Source organism: Notechis scutatus, chromosome 4 (genome assembly GCF_049901735.1).
Source record: "Notechis scutatus isolate UNSWTSFEM ecotype Mainland chromosome 4, rNotScu1.2, whole genome shotgun sequence".
Lineage (NCBI taxonomy): Eukaryota > Metazoa > Chordata > Lepidosauria > Squamata > Elapidae > Notechis > Notechis scutatus.
In genome coordinates this window covers 12,534,229-12,553,909 of record NC_142012.1, presented here as the reverse complement: position 1 = coordinate 12,553,909, position 19,681 = coordinate 12,534,229, and the positions used below count along the sequence as shown (strand labels likewise).

General features: G+C 46.2%; 1 protein-coding gene across 29 annotated transcripts in view; it reads left to right on the top strand.

Moving 5' to 3' along the window:
- SEC31A (SEC31 homolog A, COPII component) overlaps positions 1 to 19,681 on the top strand; it is a 68,636-nt gene that overhangs the window by 36,924 nt on the left and 12,031 nt on the right. For 7 of the 29 annotated variants that reach the window (XM_087962781.1, XM_087962779.1, XM_087962773.1 and 4 more), the window contains 5 exons: positions 827 to 972; positions 1,455 to 1,628; positions 2,570 to 2,737; positions 8,335 to 8,455; positions 13,095 to 13,385. In XM_087962781.1, the coding sequence (XP_087818907.1) occupies positions 827 to 972; positions 1,455 to 1,628; positions 2,570 to 2,737; positions 8,335 to 8,455; positions 13,095 to 13,385 (900 nt within the window). Of the gene's footprint in view, positions 1 to 826; positions 973 to 1,454; positions 1,629 to 2,569; positions 2,738 to 7,590; positions 7,681 to 8,334; positions 8,456 to 13,094; positions 13,431 to 19,681 lie in introns of all 29 variants that reach the window. The other 22 variants (XM_087962775.1, XM_087962771.1, XM_087962767.1 and 19 more) reach the window with 5 other exon arrangements.

Genomic DNA, 19,681 nt, shown 5'->3' with positions numbered 1-19,681 from the left:
TGCTAACCCTCATCCCTCCCTCCTTCTGTCTTCTATTTTGCATGTTCGGTCTTTCTTCTGTTCGCTGGTATCAGCTATGCCGTCTTATACCATCTTCAGAGCAGGCCTGCCTGACTTCGATAGGAGAAATGGCCAAATTGATAAATTAAACAGGATTGTGGGCTGCAAAGGAATATCTGGCACACCGGTTAGCTCTCTGGTGGCTAGCAGAGCACTGGAGCTGACAGACATATAGCAGCACATCTTTTGTGTGTGTGTGTGTGTGTGTGTGTGTGAATTTGTTGACTTTCTAAGAAATACCTGGGGCTGCATACATGCAGGATTGGTTTAGAGCAGGGTGTCCAACCTTGGCAACTTTAAGACTTGTGGACTTCAACTCCCAGAATTCCTCAGCCAGCTTTTCTGGGAGTTGAAGTCCACAAGTCTTAAAGTTGCCAAGGTTGGACACCCCTGGTTTAGAGGATATTTGTTGAGAGAAACACACACACACACACACACCCGTGGCATTCATGCTCCTTTTTCCCTTGCCCCCATTTTAATCTTTGAATGATAAATCGTCAGCATAACTGATTATTCTTATTAGTGTTTTATCTTTTTAATATTTGCAAGCTGCTCAGAGTCGCCTCCGGATGAGATGGGAAGCGCATAAATCCAAATACATACGTACATCGTACGCGCATACGTGCACACATGCAGCACCAGGAAATGAAGACAGGGCAGTGGGGGAGAAGGTGTGCCTGAGCCTCCAGCACTTTCTGATACTTGGGAAATATTATTCTGTGGTCGTGTTGGTTCCCATGCCTATTTTGTTCATCTCCCTAACTAGATTTGTTGGGCTCGAGACTTGAAAACGAAGGGGACAGCGTTTTGCAAACGCAGGCTTGCCTGTGCTTCATTTGTGCCGGAAATGTGGAGAAGTTAGTTTCCTGTTGGACTAAAGCCCAGGATGGAAACAATCCACTGTCTCTTCAGGTGAGGCCCTATTATTTTCGATTCCCTTTGGGTCTCAGTCATTGAAAGATGCACCGTATAATCCAGAGTTCCCAGACCTTTCTGGTTTGGCAGGCCAAGGGGGAGGGGCAGGTGCCTTTGCACGAGCGTGTCTACACTTTACACCAGCGTGTGCGCGAGCAGGCCCGCGAGTGCCCACGCAACAAAAATGGGGCTGTGAGTGCCCTCACAATCCTCGCGGTGACGCTAGTGTGAGGGGACTGCCACTCACACAGCCTAGTGGTCAAGAGGCCACAGCCTGGTATAGTGGGCCATGGCCCACTGGTTAGGGACCCCAGGTGTAGGGGCTCCTGCTTGAGCAGGGGGTTGGACTAGAAGACCTCCAAGGTCCCTTCCAGCTCTATTCTGATTGAAGTCAGTTCTACTTGAAGAGTCAATCATATCAGTCTGTTTCAAGCTTGGTCTCCTTTATTTGTTGTTCTCCTTGCATTTCGCGCTCCCAGGATCTCATTGAAAAAGTGGTCATTCTGCGTAAAGCTGTCCAACAGACCCAGGTGATGGATGCCAACGCTGTCGGGGTCCTTCTGGCAGAAAAGATGAGCCAGTATGCCAACCTTTTGGCTTCTCAAGGCAGCATCGCTGCAGCGTTAGCTTTCCTTCCGGCTAATACCAACCAGGTAAACGGACTTCACTGTGTCTATCTACGTTTTCTTCTTTTGCCTTTTACAGGTGGTCCTCTACTTACGACCACAGTTGAGTCCAAAATTTCTGTTGCTAGGTCAGACAGTTGCTAAGTGAATTATGCCCCATTTTACGACCTTTCTTGCCACCCGTTGTTCAGTGAGTCACTGCAGTTCAATTAGTAACATGGTTGTTAAGTAAATCTGGCTCCCCCATTGACTTTGCTTGTGGGAAAGGTCGCAAAAGGGAATCACATGATCCCAAGACATTGCAGCCCTCATAAATATGAGTCAGTTACCTGACTTAGGGGATGATGCAGTAACAGTGAAAATAGATCGTAAGTTGCACTTTTCAGCGCCGTTGTAACTTTGAACGGGGACTATATGAACTGTTGTAAGCCAAGTTCCACCTGTACTAGATTAGCCTACACCACGGGTGTCAAACTCAAGGCCTGAGGGCCAAATCCGGCCTGCGGGGTGCTTAGATCTGGCCCGCAGGGCCGACCTGGAAACAGTGAAGAACCGGCCCGCGGTGCCTCTGCCAGCAAAAACGCAGCTCAGGAGGGCTCCGTTTTTGCTGGCAGAGGGTTGCGGGATATCATCCCAGCTGAAAACGGAGCTCAGGAGCCCATTTTCATTGGCAGAGCGTTCGGGCCACCACAAGTGCCCCCTCGACACAAGCTGGCCACACGTGACACCCTGGGCCCCTGGATATCAAACACAACCCTTGATGGGGCCCACAATGAAATCTAGTTTGACAGCTCTGGCCTACACGATTGAAGGTAGCCGGAGAGAAGACAAGTTCAGTCAGTCATCTCCAAACTGGTTGCTACGAGTCCATTGCTTTCTGTGGCTTTTGTTGACAACATAAACTCCTCGTCCTCTTGATGGATCTAGTCCTGTGAACGTACTTAACAGGGTCTTTTCTCCTTTGCCAGCCCAACATCGTGGTGCTACGGGACAGGATCTGCAAAGCGCAGGGGGAGCTTCCCAGGGGCTCAGAGGCACCCCCAGCACCCTACGAGAGGCAACCAGCAGCCAAGGGGAGGAGTGGCCCTGCTGCTGGTCAGATGCCGCAAAACCCAACTCCGCAGTATTATCAGCAGGTAAAAGGCTCTTTCAGCTACCGCCCTTACGTCGGTGGGGACAGCATTTTAGTGTTTCTGCATGACGTTCTGCTCAAAATTACCCAGAAGCGTGCCTTGAAAACTCTTTGAGGAAGAGCTTGTTATTCTACTTTCATTTTGGGAAGAGGTTCCTTGTCCTCTCGTTCCAGAGATATTTTTTGGAAATCTTGCCTAGTTAAGCTGCTGGAGGTTTCGTGCAGTAGCTAGTCAAGGTTTTTCTAATTTGAAAGGCTCTTGGGAATGCTGGTTGTATTTTGCCCCCAGCTAACGTCTGCAAGAACTCTTCCTTCTCCGTTTCTTGCTTTTAATTTCCCCTCTGGATCTTGAGTTTTAATAAAGCTTAGTCAGTCGTCATTTCTAGTAGACACCTTGCCCCCAAAATGTTATAGCAGGTCACTTGGCTCAACTTTTTTTCCCTGGAGACTTTCTAGATCAGAGGCCTCCAACCATGGCAACTTTAAGACTTGTGGACTTGTCCCAAAGGTGTTTTTTTCAAGAGGCAACTGAACTGTCTGGTTTTTCTTTGAAGATGGTTTGCTTCTCATCCAAGAAGCTTCTTCAGCTCTGGCTGGATGTTGGGGAATGGAAGGATTTATACTCCTTGCAGACACCTGGAGGTTTATCTGGGTCATCCCTCCATCGACTTATGGACTTCATCCTGAGTGGTGCAAATGGATGTGGAGCCTTCTTGGAACTGTGTTGTCGGCTGGATCATCTATCATTTATCTCCAGTCTATAACACAGTCCTTTCATCAGTTCCAAGAAGGCTCCACACCCATTTTCAGTACTCAGATGACCCTGAACCTCCAGGTGGCCTCAATCATCATCATCTTTTAATGACCTCATAATCCCTTGAAGGGTGGCATGCTGGGCAACTGAATGGAGCTAATAGAGTGTTTAATGGCCGGATGCCCTTCTCCGTCGCCAGTGCCGAGTGTTGTTCAGCAGATAGATTCTCAGTGTGCCCAGAGAGAGAACTCTCTGCCTCTACCCAGGATCAAACTCACAGCCTCCTGATTGTGAGGCGAGAGCTCCGTCCAGGTGGTCTCAACAACTCTAAAAGGATGCAAATGACCAGCTATCTGCAAGGAATATAAATCCTTCCATTCCCCACCATCCAGTTAGAGCTGAAGAAGCTTCTTGGATGAGAACTAAAATGTCTTCAAAGAAAAAAACGATCAACCGGTTGCCTCCTGGAAAAGCACCTTTGGGACAACCATGACCTGGAGGACTGAGAATCTCCATCGACTTATGGACTTCCAACTCCCAGAATTCCTCAGCCAGCCATGGCTGCCTGAGGAATTCTGGGAGATGAAGTCCACAAGTCTTAAAGTTGTCAAGAACGGATACCTTTGTTCTGGATGGAATGCAGTTCCCATTATCCCCTGACAACAGACTGAAGTCAACGAATATTACACAGACCTGTAAATCGGGATCCCCAACCATCACCACCCAGTCCACAGCCTGGTACCAGGCCGCGGGCCTGTTGGGAACCAGGTTGTGCAAGCAGAGGGTGACTGCGCAAGCGGATGAAGCTGCGTTGTGCAAGTGGCCCACGTGTGTGTGTCAGAAACCACCCCCTCTCTCCCCCTCTCCTCTCCCTGCCCTTCCCCCGCCCGCCCCAACCTGAAAGGTTTGGGACCATTGCTATAAATAATCTCTCTGTGGCACCCAACCAAAAAAAAAAGGCTCATAAACCAAAAAGAGGATGGTTCATTTCTTTCAGGACACAAACCCACCAGCATGAATGTTCTTGTGGGTTTATTGTCGATCTACATTCCAATAGGTTTCTTTCTGTGAGCTGTTTATGAAGCTATTTTATGGGCATGTAGAACGAAAGCTACAGTATTTCCTATTGATTCCTTTCCCCCCTGATAAATTGGGCTTGGTTGTGGTATTGATTCCTGAGAAACATCCTCATTCTCCTTCCTCGTTCACATCCAGGCATTGATGTGGGCATAAGACAGAAGCCCTATCCAGCGTCCTACATCCATTTGGAACAGCAGTTTGACCCCAGTCTCTGTTGGGGTCCAGATAGTGAGTGGTGGAGCTGTTAAAGGTGCTATCTGGCTGACCCCTTACCAAGACTTAAAGGTCCTATTTTACTTCTTAAAATCCCCTCAAATAAAAAGAAAACAGTTTTGCCTCCATGTGTACTTTAACATTATCTGATTATCTCAACCTGCTTCCATATAAAGTCCCTTAGTCTTTCTTAAAACTAAAACTAAGGAGAAATTTTCTGACAATTAGAATCATTACTCAGTGGAACCCACAACTCCAGAAGTTGTGGGTGCTTCAACGCTGGAGGTTTTCAAGGAGAGACATTTCAGACTATTGGTTTGAAATGGCATACGGTTTCCTTCTTAAGCAGAGGGTTGGAAGAAGAAGGGATCTCTAAGGTCCCTTCCAACTCTGTTATTCTTTTGCATTCTTTTGCCTGTGAGGAAGCGTCCCACCCTTGATTATCCATGTTCCTTCCCTCTGTCCCCTTCCTCCATTGACTTTCTTAATTGAGTTGCACCCTTTGATCAAGAAATCAAAAAACTCAGAGCTTGCAGAAGGCTATGATTCTTGCAAGCAAATGAAATGTAACAGAGTTTGCAGCAGCTCTATGTAGAGGAAAAGCCAACCTTGTTCCAGCCTTGTTCTATCAGCCTATGGCTGCAGGAAGAACCTATAATAATGATTGAAGAGAATATTTGTGGCTCAGGATTAAACCAAGAGAACTTTGTTGCTTAGTGATTTTCTTGCAGACGTTTCATTACCAAACTAGGTAGTGGTAGTGAAGGTAGGGTTTGCGCTGATGATGTTACCTAGTTTGGTAATGAAACATCAGCAAGAAAACCACCAAGCTCAGAGAACCCTCTTAAGGACCCCACAATTACATATTAATCCAACAATCAGTTTTTAAAGGTGGTCTCTTAATTAATAGCAGACCAAAAGCCAACAGAATATAATTAATTACTGATGGGAGTCATCTGGTTATTGGAATATGAGAAAGACAAAGAAAGGGACAATCTGAACATTTAATCATACAGAATAAATTCTGGGTAACTCAAAATATATTATTTTGCTAAGGACTGCTTTGGTTGGCAAAATAAATGTCCATAAAGGTAAGGTGGGCAACCTTTGATGTCCAGAAGCTCCTCTTAATGTTTTCTATGAGGTGGAACCTAGAATGGGTGTTGCAGTGATGGAGAATGTGGAGGCCGTGTCAGGCAGATAAACAGGTCAGGATATTCCACCCACCCCCACCCCGGGGTGAGATAGGCCAACCTTTTTGACGCCGCGGCCCGGTACCGGCATCAGCTGGGCGCCGCGGCCCGGTACCGGCATCAGCTGGGCGCCGCCATCTTTTTTTGATGAAAACGTGCTTCCGGTGACCTCACCGGAAGCACGCTTTCATCAAAAACGATAAGCGCCAGCTCGGTGAGCTTTTCCAGGTAGAAATGGCTTTCTACCGGAAAAGCTCACGAGCGCTGCCGCCATCTTTTTGATGAAACGCGTGCTTCCGGTGAGCTTTCTACCGGAAAAGCTCACCGGAAGCACGTTTTCATCAAAAAAAGATGGCGGCGCCCAGCAAGCCGCGGCCCGGTAGGAGTTGTTCCGCGGACCGGTACCAGTCCGCGGACCGGTGGTTGGGGACCCCTGGGATAGGGGATTAGATTTTATTCTTCTTTAACTGTGCAAAGCCTCGTTTAGAGTTTGTTGTAGTGTTCTTGTGCTTCCCACCACAAGATGGAACCATTGGAATGGCTTGCCTTCAGAAGTTGTAGGTACTCCATCACTGGAGGCTTTTAAGAAGAGACTGGACAGACAGGCATAAGGTTTCCTGCCGAATCAAAGGGTTGGACTAGATGACTTCCAAGGCCCCTACCAATCTGTTATTCTATGCTCTCCGGTGGGAAAGACTCAATTTTAATCAAGTTAAATGCTGGATTTTGACAAGGCTTCTGCATTCTGTCAGTGGTCCCGTTATGTCTATTTTTACATCACTAGTCTGCATATGAAACATCCACAGCACTGTAGGAAATATCATCTGACAGAAGAGGGGAAATGTGCTTCGTTTCTGAAAATGGATGGGTTTGAGTTTTGTCTTTAGTCCTGGAGAACAAACATAACATAACCACTTGGTCTTAAGTTGCACCCATATGTTTCCCCTTTGCCTGTTTTAATTATCTAACCTCATTTAGCAACTTGAATCAAACATATATAGCTTTTTTCACCTGTCCCATGTCTTAATACCAAATTCCCAGTCCAGCAACTGCAGTGGACATAAAACAGTCTGTCTTGCATGAAGCTTTGCTGTACCTTTTCTTATATATATATATATATGTATCACAATACTATGTATTAGGCCCTGCATTAAAGTCTCACAACAGAAGATGCTTTCCAAAGAAAGCATGGAAGGATACCTGTTTCACATTTTTTTATTACATTGGCAAGACATTCCTGTCTAATTCTCTTTGTGTGTTATTCAGCATGACAATTCTAGCTTTGCTGCTTACCTTTTGTCAGCGGAGGAAAAATGCATGAGCTGCAAACAGTATAAACTTCTAGCATTTGTGGCATGAATATTTACTCTTAAGAGTTGGCAGTTCCGGTAAATACTAGCTGCTTGCAGGTATATTCAGTCCCTCCGTTTGTTTCCTTGTTTGCTGCTTGTTTCTTTGCATGGATGACACCAATTATTATAAATGACTTGAAAAGTTTCTTAGTGCTCATTCCTGAGCAGTCTGGCTGTCTGAAACGTTTTTGGCTTTATCACTTTCCTTTTATTTTTATTTTATTTTTTTATGTTTCCATGATTGGTATCTCTCTGTTCAATTCAGGTTAGAATTGCCCCTACTGTTACTACCTGGAGTAACAAAAACCCCACTGCCCTTCCCAGCTTTCCTGCAGCCTCTCCCTCTGAGACACAGGTATAACATTCATTATTCCTCTTTGAGCAGAATCTGCTCTCCTCCTGTAGACCTCACGCCATGTTCCTTGGCACTTTTCCCCCTTCTTTTTAAAAGCACCCTGTTAATAATTCCCCATGCGTTCTCGGCCAATCTGGGAAGCGGTTTCAGACTTTCAGCTTATCCTGGGTTTCGCCATCCTTTGTGTCTCCCGAATATTGCTCTGTTTTAAGATAACTTGCTGAATGTCAGATAATCGATGGCTTTGAAACCATCCCCGGGTTTTTTTTAAAAAATTTGTTTCCCAGAAGATCCTGAATGATCTCGCCATCCTTTCCCAATCCCCCCCGATTGCTTGAAACGGGGTCCCCGTTTATAAAACGGTCCCTGTTTATAAAAGTCTTGAAACGGATCCATTTCCCCCCTCCCTGGCCAACACAGTAAATCAATTCAAAATGCATTCAGTAATGTTGCTGCTGGAGACCGTAAGCTTCTTGGTAAATCACAACCTGAATGCTTTAGATCCAAAAATCCTTGTTGTAATGCAATAGTAGAAAGGAATGATGTGGGAGCTGAGATCAGAACATTTCGCTTCCGTGACAGGTCTTCTGCTGGGCTACGCCACCAAGACGTAACTTCTCTGTTTCTCGCTCCCCTCTCCCATTTCTTCTCCAGAGAGAGAACCCACCACCTCCTCCAGGGTTTATTATGCAAAAGGACATGAACCCCCACATGCCACCGCATCAGCCTGCCCACTCCGATTACAATATGTACACAAGACAACCATGCCCACAACGTAAGTAGCCACCATCTTCTCTGGACCTCGCGTTGCTGGGTTCCTTCAAATGACTCGGCAAATATGGGATAATCGAAGGCTTTTGTTTTTCCTCAAAGCTAACCCCTCTCTCTAAAGAAAGCATTATCCGGTGCCAACCTCCAGTGTAATCTAAGATAACTCTAGTATCATGTGTAAGAAAGCTAGCCATTTCTCTTCTCCGAGAAAATGGAGGAACAGGGAGGTCATGGGTCTTGATTTATTCTAAAAAGAGAGCTTTCCCAACATCTCGTTTGTCTTTTCTATGTTACTATTGGTATTCTTTAAAAGTGTTATCTCTGGAATAGAGAAGTGAATAAGGATAAATTGTTTCTGTTTTACAATGCATTGCCCCTTTTAGGGATAAAACAATTCTGTTTCTTGGGCACCGCTTAGACCACGGGTGTCAAACTCAAGACCCGTGGGCCAGATGTGGCCCATAGGGTGCTTAGATCTGACGAAGAAGGAGAAGAAGAATAACTTTATTGTCATTGTACAAGTACAGCGAAACTGTGGATGCACCCCAGCAACTGTTCGCAATACAATGAAACCAAAGCACTTAAAAATGAAGATAAGAAAAATAGAGTTCCCACGTCTCCATTTGCAATTAGAGAATGCAATATCTACAATATAATATACACAAAATATACATCCAACATAAGAGCAAAGAACTGGCCTGTGATGCCTCTGCCAGTGAAAACAGAGCTTGGGGGAGCCATGCATGCCACCCCAAAGCTCGGTTTTCACTGGCAGAGGGCTGCAGGCGGCTGTCACAGCCCAAAATGGGGTCCGGGCGGGGGCGTGCCCACAAGCTCCATGTTCTCTGGCAGAGGGTTAGCAAAACAAACTAAAAACAAAACAAAAGAAGTGTTTCCCCTTTTGCATTTGAGCATGTAAGAAGGGATAGGAAAGGAGAAAGGGAAAGGAAAGACAAAGAAAAGGAAGGGAAGATGGGAAGAGGGCAAGGAAGGAAACCTAAAGAAAGAGGGGAAAGAAAAAGAAAGGCAAACAAAGAGGAAAGGAAAAAGAAGAAGAAAGGGGGGAAGGGAAGGAAGGAAGGAAGGAAGGAAGGAAGGAAGGAAGGAAGGAAGGAAGGAAGGAAGGAAGGGAGGGAGGGACTATAATGAGTGTGAGGGCGGGTCTCAGGGAAGTCCTGCCTTAGCACTTGGCCGCCACAATTACCCCCAACAAGAGTGACATCGAGCTGCCCACGCCCACTATGCCCCCCCCGCCCTCTGAGGTCAAACACAACCCTGATGTGCCCCTCAATGAAATCGAGTTTGACACCCCTGGCTTAGATGGTGAAAGACCTAAATATTCTGCTGTGGCCTTCCCTGTCAATAAAGTAACTCAGCCTTTTTCAACTCTGGCAACTTTTAAGATGTGCGGACCAATTCCCAGAATTCCCCAGCCAGCAATGCCACCCGAAGGGCACCAGGAAATTACTAGGCAGCTGCGTTCTATGCCAGCTTCTGAACACTCTTCAAGGGTAGCTCCATGTACAGTGCAGATGCTGCCTTGCCCCGGTGGCCCATCCTTTGTGGTCTCTGACTGAGCTGGAATTCAGCCCAGATTTCTCCTCCTCTCCTGTTTTGGATATATCGCACGAGGTTATTTGTAGCTCTAGTTGGTTGATTTCTCCCAGGGCATCTTAGAGGCATTAAAAAAAATGAATATAGATTTTGCAGTCAGAGGGGTGCAGTTTAGTGAGAATTCATATGATTTCCTTTTTTCTTTTTTCCTCTCTTTCCCCTCAACCTAATCAATAACTAGTATAACAATTCTTCACAGCCTAGCAATTTCTATTCTGGGCAAAATACTTTGTGCTTTTAGGCTGACTGATTGTACTTCCAGCTTTCATTATCGCATTTCAAAGGGGGGCAAAAAAACGGCACTTGGATGATTAATATCTTTTTCTAAATTGAAAAGTAAGTTCTGCCTTGTTTGTATGTGGATGTTTTAATTCGTTCTAAAAAACTTCCTTCTGGTGGTTTTTCACCATTAAAACATAAACTTGTCCAGAGGTCTCTACAGGTCGCCCTCGACTTACGACCACAATGGACCTCAAAATTTCTGTTGCTAAGCAAGGCAGTTGTTAAGTGAGTTATGCTTCATTTTATAACCTTTTTGCCATAGTTGTTAAAGGAGTAAATCTGGCTTTCCCCCCCATTGATTTGGCCTGTCGGAAGACAGCTGGGAAGGTTACAAATGCTGATCACATGACCCTGGGACAGTGCAACAGTCATAAGTACATGCCAGTTGCCAAGTGCCCGGATGGGATGACCTGAGACAAGGCATAAAGGTCACACAGCTAGCTGGGAATTCAAACTCCCCTTTAATGCTCCACATTTCTCCTCAAATGCTCCCACGTTCTGGACAAGTCCCAGAGCAAAGCGCACATGTGTGTGTGTGCGTGCGTGCGCGCACACACACACACACACACAGAGGGAGAGGGCTGGAGACAGAGGAAGGAAGAAGCAGGCAGTCCTGCAAACTCCAAATGTCTGTACTGGCACACAAAACTCCACTAATTCAGCGTTTGTACCCGAGAAACGCTGCCTCCCCACAGCATCCCCTTAAATCTCTCCTCCCAAGTTGTTGGGTCAGCCTGCGCTGTTCCTGCCTTCTCTCCACTCTCCATGCTCGGGGATCAGGAGGGGGCGGTCCTTGTTCATCGCCTGAGCTCCGTCGCTCCTCATGTCCACTGCTTGCCCTCTTTCGGTCGTCCTGCCTCCATTCCTCCCTGCTAACAAGCCATTCCAATCCTGAGGGGCCCTGGGCTGCCTTGGCCTGCTCCTCCCCACATTCCTCCAAAGCCAGCGAAGCTGCCCTCCTTGATCTCTGTGGGTTCCGGCTCATAGTCCTCCTCTGCAGATACTCAGTGGGCATGACGCCGGATTTTGATCACGTGACCATGGATACCGCAACAGTACTGTGAAAGTCACTACTGATAGGTCACTTTTTTCAGCGCCCTTGTCACTTCAACTGGTCACCAGGCAAGTCGAAGATTACCTGTCATCTGAAAGAATTGCAGATACAGGCAGTCCTCGACTTACAACAATTCATTTAGGGACCATTTGAAGTTAGAACAGCGTGGAAAAAAGTGAGTTATGACCATCTTTCACACTTATGACCGGTGTATCATCCCTGTGATCACGTGATTTACATTTGGACGCTTGGCATCTGACTCGTATTTATGACGGTTGCAGTGTCCTGGGGTGACGTGATCCCCTTTTTCTGATGAGCAAAGTCAACGGGGAAGCCCAGGTTCACTTAACAGCCATGTTACTAACTTAAGAACGGCAGTGATTCGCTTAGCAGGGGTGAGCAAGGGTGAATGCAGCCTGGCTGGGGCATTGGTGAGAGCCACACCTAGAGTACTGCATCCAGTTTTGGTCACCACATTATAAAAAGGATGTTGAGACTCTAGAAAAAGTATAGAGAAGAGCAACCAGGATGATGATGGGACTGGAGGCTAAAACATACAATGAACGGTTGCAGGAACTGGGCTTGGCTAGTCTAGTAAAGAGAAGGACCAGGGGAGACATGATAGCGGTCTTCCAATATTTGAGGGGCTGCCACAGAGAGGAAGGGGTCAAGCTATTCTCCAAAGCACCTGTAGGCCAGACAAGGAATAGTGGATGGAAACTGAACAAGGAGAGATTTAACCTGGAAATAAGGAGAAACTTTCTGACAGAACAATCAACCCATGGAACAGAAGTTACCCTCGGAAGTTGTGGGAGCACCATCACTTGAGACTTTCAAGAAGAGATTGGACTGCCATTTGTCAGAAATGGTGTAAGGTCTCCCTTGGGTGGGGGGTTGGACGAGATGACCTATAAGGTCCCTTCCAAGTCTGATTATCTGTTAACTCACCAGTGTGCTAAGGGACAGACGAATGTCAGCCTGTCTTAAATCTAAGATTTACAAGACAACCATCCACCCTGTTGCACTTAATGCTGGGCAGCAACAACAGGGACCGAAAGCTCTTTCCATGCCATGGAAATGCGAAGGCTCCGTTGGATACCAGGCATCTCCCTTCTCGACCACATCACAAATGACACCATTCGACATCCTTTTGGTGTGGCACCAATTACAGAAAAGATGAGGCTTCGCTGGGATGGACGTGTCCACAGAGCAGCACCTTCCACCATGGCCAAGATTGCTTACCAAGTAGAAGCCAATGGCTGGCGACCTCACAGGCGCTCAAAACACAGACACCATCAGCAAAGATACACAATCGGCGGGCCAGTGCCCTCAAGACGCGGCTGACCATGCAAAGTGGTGTTCAGTGATCCAAAAAGCAGACCCCGCAACTGTGGGAATATGCTAGGAAGAAGAAGAAGAAGTGATTTGCTTGACAAATGTGAGAAAAGTCATAAAATGGGGCAAAATGCACTTAAATTTCTCACTTAACGACACCAATTTGGGGCTGAATTGTGATCGTAAGTCGAGGACTACCTGTATTTATAAATCACTTTTTCCGGTGGCGTTATGACTGCAAATGGTGGACTAGGCCAAAGGGTGCAAGCCGAAGACTACCTATCATCTTAAAGAATTGCAAATAGTAGCTAGCGAGTTTTTCTTACTAACATTGTTTTTTTTTCCTTCTCCAATGTAGCTTGTCAGCCATCCCAACCGTATTCTTTTCGACCGTCACACTATCAGCCGCAACAGCCTCCTCTTGCTCCTCCTACTTCGACCGCTTACCCTACCTCTAACCCCCCTTACATGCCCTCTAACCCTGCCGGTGCCATGCCTCCCCCCTTATACTCCTCCCAGCCGCAGGCCTCTCCAACCAGCTTGAATCCAAGCCCTTCTCTTCCTCCTCCCCCTGCCTCCTTCCAGCATGGCCGGCCAGGAGCTCCACCGTCTTCTCTGCCGTCGTATGCGTTGCCTCCTGGACCAACAGGTACAGAGACTGCGACCAGTGAGTTGGCTGCTTCCCAAAGAACAGGTCTGCGCTTAAGAGGGCTGCGGGGGTATCTGCATTGCCTATTGAGACAGGGTGTTTTTTTATATTCTTATTATTCTTATTCATGTTGCATGTGTGTGTGGTGATCTTGTCTTGCGGTTTGACACAGCATTTTGACAGTTGCAGAGTGCTTACCCCTCTTTGCATGTCGCCTAGCATCCCACGCTTCCTCACATCCTGTTCAGAGCAATGAAGACAATAGATTTGTGGCCCCTCTTAAGATAGGGTGCAATTGGCATTCCTCCCTGTTTCTTTATGGCGGGGGGTGGGTGGGTGGGGGTGTCAAACTGGATTTCTTAGAGGGGCCGATTCGCATTGTAGTTCTCCACTGGCTGGCGGGGGAGGGGGGGGGCAGGGAGCAAGATGGGACTGCAGCACTTTGCCGGCCAAAAATGACCCAGTGCCTCTGCCGGCCAAAACAGGTTGCAGGGGGAGGGCGTGTGTGCCTCCCGCACGGCCCGTTTTTGGCCTCCACGGCCTCCTGCAGCACACTGCCAGCCAAAAACAGGCCATGTGGAGGCCTCGTGAGCGCCCCCCCCCCCCCCCCGTCTTGTTTTCAGGCTCCCCGGCCTCCAGTAGCACTCTCCTGGCCAAAAACGACTCGGTGCTTCTGTTGGCCAAAATGGGTTGCAGGGAGGAGCAGTGTGCAGCGCTTGCATGGCCCATTTTCAGCCTCCACAGCCTCCAGCACTTTGCCAGCCCAAAAAGGGGCCTTGTGAAGCTCCCACACACCTCATTCTCGGCCTCCCGACCCATTTTTGGTCAACAGAGTGCTGCTGGCAGGAATAGCTATAACACCCAAGAAGACAGGCTCAATATTCATATGGATCTTGACAGACTAGAACACTGGGCCGTATCTAACAAAATGAAATTCAGTGTAGAGAAAAGTAAAGTCCTACACTTAGGCAAGAAAAAACTAAAGTACCCATATAGACTGGGTGAAACCAGGCTCAATAGCAGTAACCGTGAGAGGGATCTTAGAGTCTTAGTGGGCCACCAGCTAAATATGAGCCAACATTGTGCAGCAGCAGCCAAAAAAGCTAATGCAATCCTAAGTTGCATTAACAGAGGGATACAATTGAGATCAAGTGAGGTACTAATACCACTCTATAAAGCCTTAGTAAGACCACACCTAGAGTACTGCATCCAGTTTTGGTCACCACATTATAAAAAAGATGTTAAGACTCTAGAAAAAGTGCAGAGAAGAGCAACCAAGATGATGAGGGGACTGGAGACTAAAACATATGAAGAACATTTACAGGAACCGGGCATGGCTAGTCTAGTGAAGAGCAGGACCAGGGGAGACAGGATAGCAGTCTTCCATTATTTGAGGGGCTGCCACAGACAGGAGGAAGGGGTCAAGCTATTTTCTAAAGCACCCGAAGGCCAGACAAGGAATAATGGATGGAAACTGATCAAGGAGAGATTCAACCTAGAAATAAGGAGAAATTTTCTGACAGGGAGAACAATCAACCAATGGAACAGAAGTTGCCCTCAGAAATTGTGGGAGCGCCATCACTTGAGACCTTCAAGAAGAGATTGGACTGCCATCTGTCAGAAATGGTGTAGGGTCTCCCGCTTGGGCGGGGGATTGGACTAGATGACCTATAAGGTCCCTTCCAACTCTGATTATCTGTTATCTGTTAAGGGTCTGCTGGAGGCCGGGGGGGCGAAAACAGGCCATGCGGGAGCTGCACGCCCCGGGCAGCCCGTTTTGGCCGGCAGAGGCACCATGGGCCTGTCCTTTGATGTTTCCAGGCCAGCCACACAGGCCAGATTTAAGCATCCTATGGGCCGGATCCAGCCCACGGGCCTTGACAGCCCTGCTTTATGGGATAATTAGGAAAAGCAGCTTCCATTAACTTTATTGGTTAAAAAGGCACCATACAGTTGCTCACCAAAAGACAGCCAGCGTGTTTGTGCCTGTCAGAAGGAATTGGCAGCTCTGAATCGGCAGCGTGTAGGAGCAACAAGCTGTTTGGTTCAAGAGACTGGGGAAGAAAAAGAATCTGGCTCTTTTATCTATTTTGGTTCTGTCCCAGGATCGCTTAGCTATTGTTTGCAATCTGTGGCTCACCAGCCATGAATCCTTGCTGTGACATTAGCGTGCTGCTCTTTTTATTTACTGGCATGTTTATTCTCATCCTTCCTTCCAAGAAATTTGGAGCTCTTATGTAAATGTCTTTCGCCAACCTCAAGAGAATTGGACCAAACCATGACCTGGTAGCTGATTTCTTGCGTTGTGTGCCAAGCCAGGGTTTTATTTTAACCAGGATCTGGTGTCAGAGCCAGTATGATTGGTTTCACAACTGCTTCAGTATGGTGTGTGAATCCAGCACACAACCAACCTCATAGAACAGGGGCCTCCAGACTTGGCAACTTTAAGACTTGTGGACTTCAACTCCCAGAATTCCCCAGCCAGCATCGGAGTTGAAGTCCACAAATCTTAGTCCACAAGCCTGGAGACTCCTGATCTTAGAATGTAACAACTTCACATCTGACTGGGATATGGAGGCAAGTTACTTCACATCCTTGTCTAAACACTAAACTTTTCTGGGCTTCCAAGATCTTATCTCTTTATGGGTTCTTGGAATGGCATTCTTGGTGCACCTTATTTTTATGCTTATACCCATGCTCCTTCTCCTGCTGCTCTGGCTGGGAGTGATGGGAATTGTAATCCCAACTTATCTACGGTAGAAGGCACAAAGTTGTTGTTTTTCAATTTGCAGAAAGTGTATGCACTTCCTTGAAGCCAGTTGGCTTCGGCCATTTTTGGAGAATGGCTGCAGTTTTCTGCTGCATTTTATGAGAGAGACCACTGGAGGGCAAAGATGTGGTGTTTGACAAGGGGGTGGGGGTGTTTTTAAATGTTATTTTGAGGGTACTCTTTTTTTTCATACCTGTTTTAGGTATGAAAAATGTTATTTGACGTCTTAGCATCTCTTCTCCTCCCCCCCCTCACTTTTCAGAAACAAATTTTCCAAAAACTAGCAAGAAATCAGTTAGGATTTAATCCAAGGGTACTTTTTTTTTCAAGAGGCAACTGGATTTTCGGTTTTTTTCTCTGAAGGCTTTTTGCTTCTCATCCAAGAAGCTTCTTCAGCTCTCAAGAAGCTTCTTGGATGAGAAGCTTCGTTTCAAGCGGAAGAAGCTTCTTGGATGAGAAGCGAAATGCAGGCAGTCCAGTTGCCTCTTGAAAAAGCACTGCTGGGACAACCATGACCTGGATGACTGAGAATCTCCACAGATAGTTAGGATTTAGTAATTGACCCTTCCCACTTCAGCAGTGTAATCTAATTCAGGGGTCTTCCAACCCACAGACCGCAGCCCAGTGCCAGGCCTTAGCCTGTTTGAAACCGGGCTGCAGAAGCACGAAGCTGCATTTACGAAAGTGGCACATGCTCACAAAAACACCCTCTCTCTCCACCCTGCCTCCTTGCCAATCCGCCCAGCTGCAAAGGCTGGGAGTGGATCTGATCTAATGGATTCTATAGCGTTAAGTGATTTCAGAGTCATGTTTGGCCCACCTCTCTGAAATCTGGCCTATTTATTTTTTTAAATGTCATAATTCCAACCAATGACCCACTCTCAATCCATTTGGAAGTGTCTGCCCTTCCAGTTGCAAAGCAGTTGAGAAAAGCCATTTAAACCAGAGGCCCCCAACCTTTGGGCACCAAGGGACTGGTTACATGGACAGAGTTTTTTTTGTGGACCAGAAGAGGTGTGGTCTCATGTGCTACCAGCATATGGCGGATGGAGCTTCGCTGGTTTGTGGGGCCCAGTTACTGGCCTGCCCTGGACTGGTGCCAGTCCATGGACTAGGGCTTGAGAACCTCTGCTTTAAGAAATGCAATTTCCCCACCAGGGTCTGAACAGAAGCACGTGTGCATGATAAAACATCTGCTGCTCTTAAGTTTGTTAAGCATGGCATAGACAAGGTGTGGCTTTAAAAAACAAGCTTTTAAAATCTTTTTAACCTTGCTTTTATTCCTCTTTTCTCCCCTTTGGTCCTGGGCACACTTTAATGCATTAATAACAGACCTGTTCCTTTACTGATGTAATTTAATATTCCCTCATTTTTTAAAAAGGATAATACCCTAAATGGAAAGTGTGGAGGGCTTGATTTCTCAGTGGGAAAAGATTTCCTCTGTCTATCTATTAGAGTGAAGGCTTAGTTGAGTTGTTGCCACTTCCACAAGTGCCTTTGTATGGATTTAAGATCGTTGCCCTTTCTTGGAAGAAAAACCATTAGGATGCTTTGCAGATTCACTGTCAGGACGAATTGTTCCCAGGCTGTAAACTCACAATCTATATCCTGCCCAGCTTCAATTACTGGGATTTGAAGTCTGACCTTAGTCATCCTGATTCAACCTGCAGACTTTTCTTAAGACAGAAGACTTGGCTAAGGCAGATACTTCCCTATTCAAAGCTGTATATATAACCCTGAATTTATTTACCTGGAAGTAAGTTCCAATGAAAGCAGTAGAACTTACTTCCATATCAATACACATGGAGCTGTATTGTTGGCAGATCCACCCAACATCTAAAAGGAATTGATTTATAAATGGCTCAAGAGTGAATCACCAAGTCTAGTAGACCAAATCATCTTCCCAGTGGCAACAAAGTACAGAAACTTTGCATGATCCTGTTGTCCTTGCTTCTTACCTGCCATGAATCAGTTGTTGTATTTCCATGCATTTCCCCCTCCCCCGTTTATCTCATGCAGGACACCACATTAATGTGGGTCTTATCAAAGGACCTAACTCCTTTCCTGCCAAAATAGGGCCACGTCAAGGTTGTTTATTATCTGGCGACTGCCATAACTACTTAAAATAATATTAATGTTAAGCAAAAGTCCTATGTTTGTAATTTCCTTTATAGCTATAAATATAGTTGTTTTAATTGTTAGCAACAATGGATGGAAACTAATCAAGGAGAGAGGCAACCTAGAATTATGGAGAAACTTCCCAACAGTGAGGACAGTTAATCAGTGGAACGGCTTTGCCTTCAGAAGTTGTGGGTGCTTCATCACTGGAGGTTTTTAAGAAGAGACTGGACAACCATTTGTCTGAAATAGTATAGGGTCTCCTTGAGCAGGGGGCTGGACTAGAAGACCTCCAAGGTCCCTTCCAGCTCTATTCCGATTAATTTGGTTCTTAAGGAGAACGTCAACTCCAGGGCCAGCTTCCAAATAAAACAGTGAAGTGTTAGGAAACATCAAGTAAGGCCATCAAGTAATCCCATCTATTACTCCCTCACACAACATCTACTGCTTTCAGCTGGACGTTTGCTATGCCGCTTGTTGACCTGGATGGATGGATCTTTAGAAGTCTTCAAAGCCTAATGTCTACTGCTAGCATCACAAAATTGGAGGGATGGACAGCAGGTCTCCTTATTGTCCTTAGGACTATGCAGATCAGATTGGTATTGGACCATAGAACAGGTGTTGTTTTCTCATCAGGAAGGGTGAAAGATAGCCAATGGACAGTGGTCCCACTGATAACCATTTTATTTTTACAATGCTGCCCTTGTATCTTCCAAAAACCAAATTAGGAACCATGAATTGAGATGTAGACAAACTTCTCCAGAACTTCCACAGTGCAGGATTTCAAGACTAGTTGTTCCTTGTTCTTCTTTTTTCTTCTAAGAAATTTCTCAGTGAGAACATTAACAGCAAGCACATTATTTGAAAGATACCACCACAAAGTTCCCCAAGATGACATGCCTCTACTGCATCTCTGAATATAGGAGGAAAAGGGAAGACATTGTTCTCAGCAGAATAACCCTACAAGTTATTCAAGGATGTCTTCCTTTCCCGTTTTGTCCTCCAACCTTATTACATTGATCTAACTATACAGTTTTGTCCAACATGGTTTCTTTCAGAAACTATTGTCTTTAACCAGTATAATCCAATTTCATCTAGTGGTTTAGGGCACCAGGCTACAAAACGGGAAACTGAGTTCTAGTCCCACCTTAACTCTGAAAGCCGATTGGGTGGTTTTGGGCCAGTCACACATTCTCAGTCCAGCTCACCTCACAAGGTTGTTGATGTGAGGGAAACTAGCAAGAAGAAGGTGTTTTGGATATGTCTGCCACCTTGAGTTATTTGTAAAAAATAATAAAGGAGGGACACAAATAAATAAATAAAAACCAGCATATCAGAGGTACATCTGGAGGAATGGGCATTTTACTATGAGTAGTAAAACTGCAAGTATCTGCAGAGTGAAAGGTTT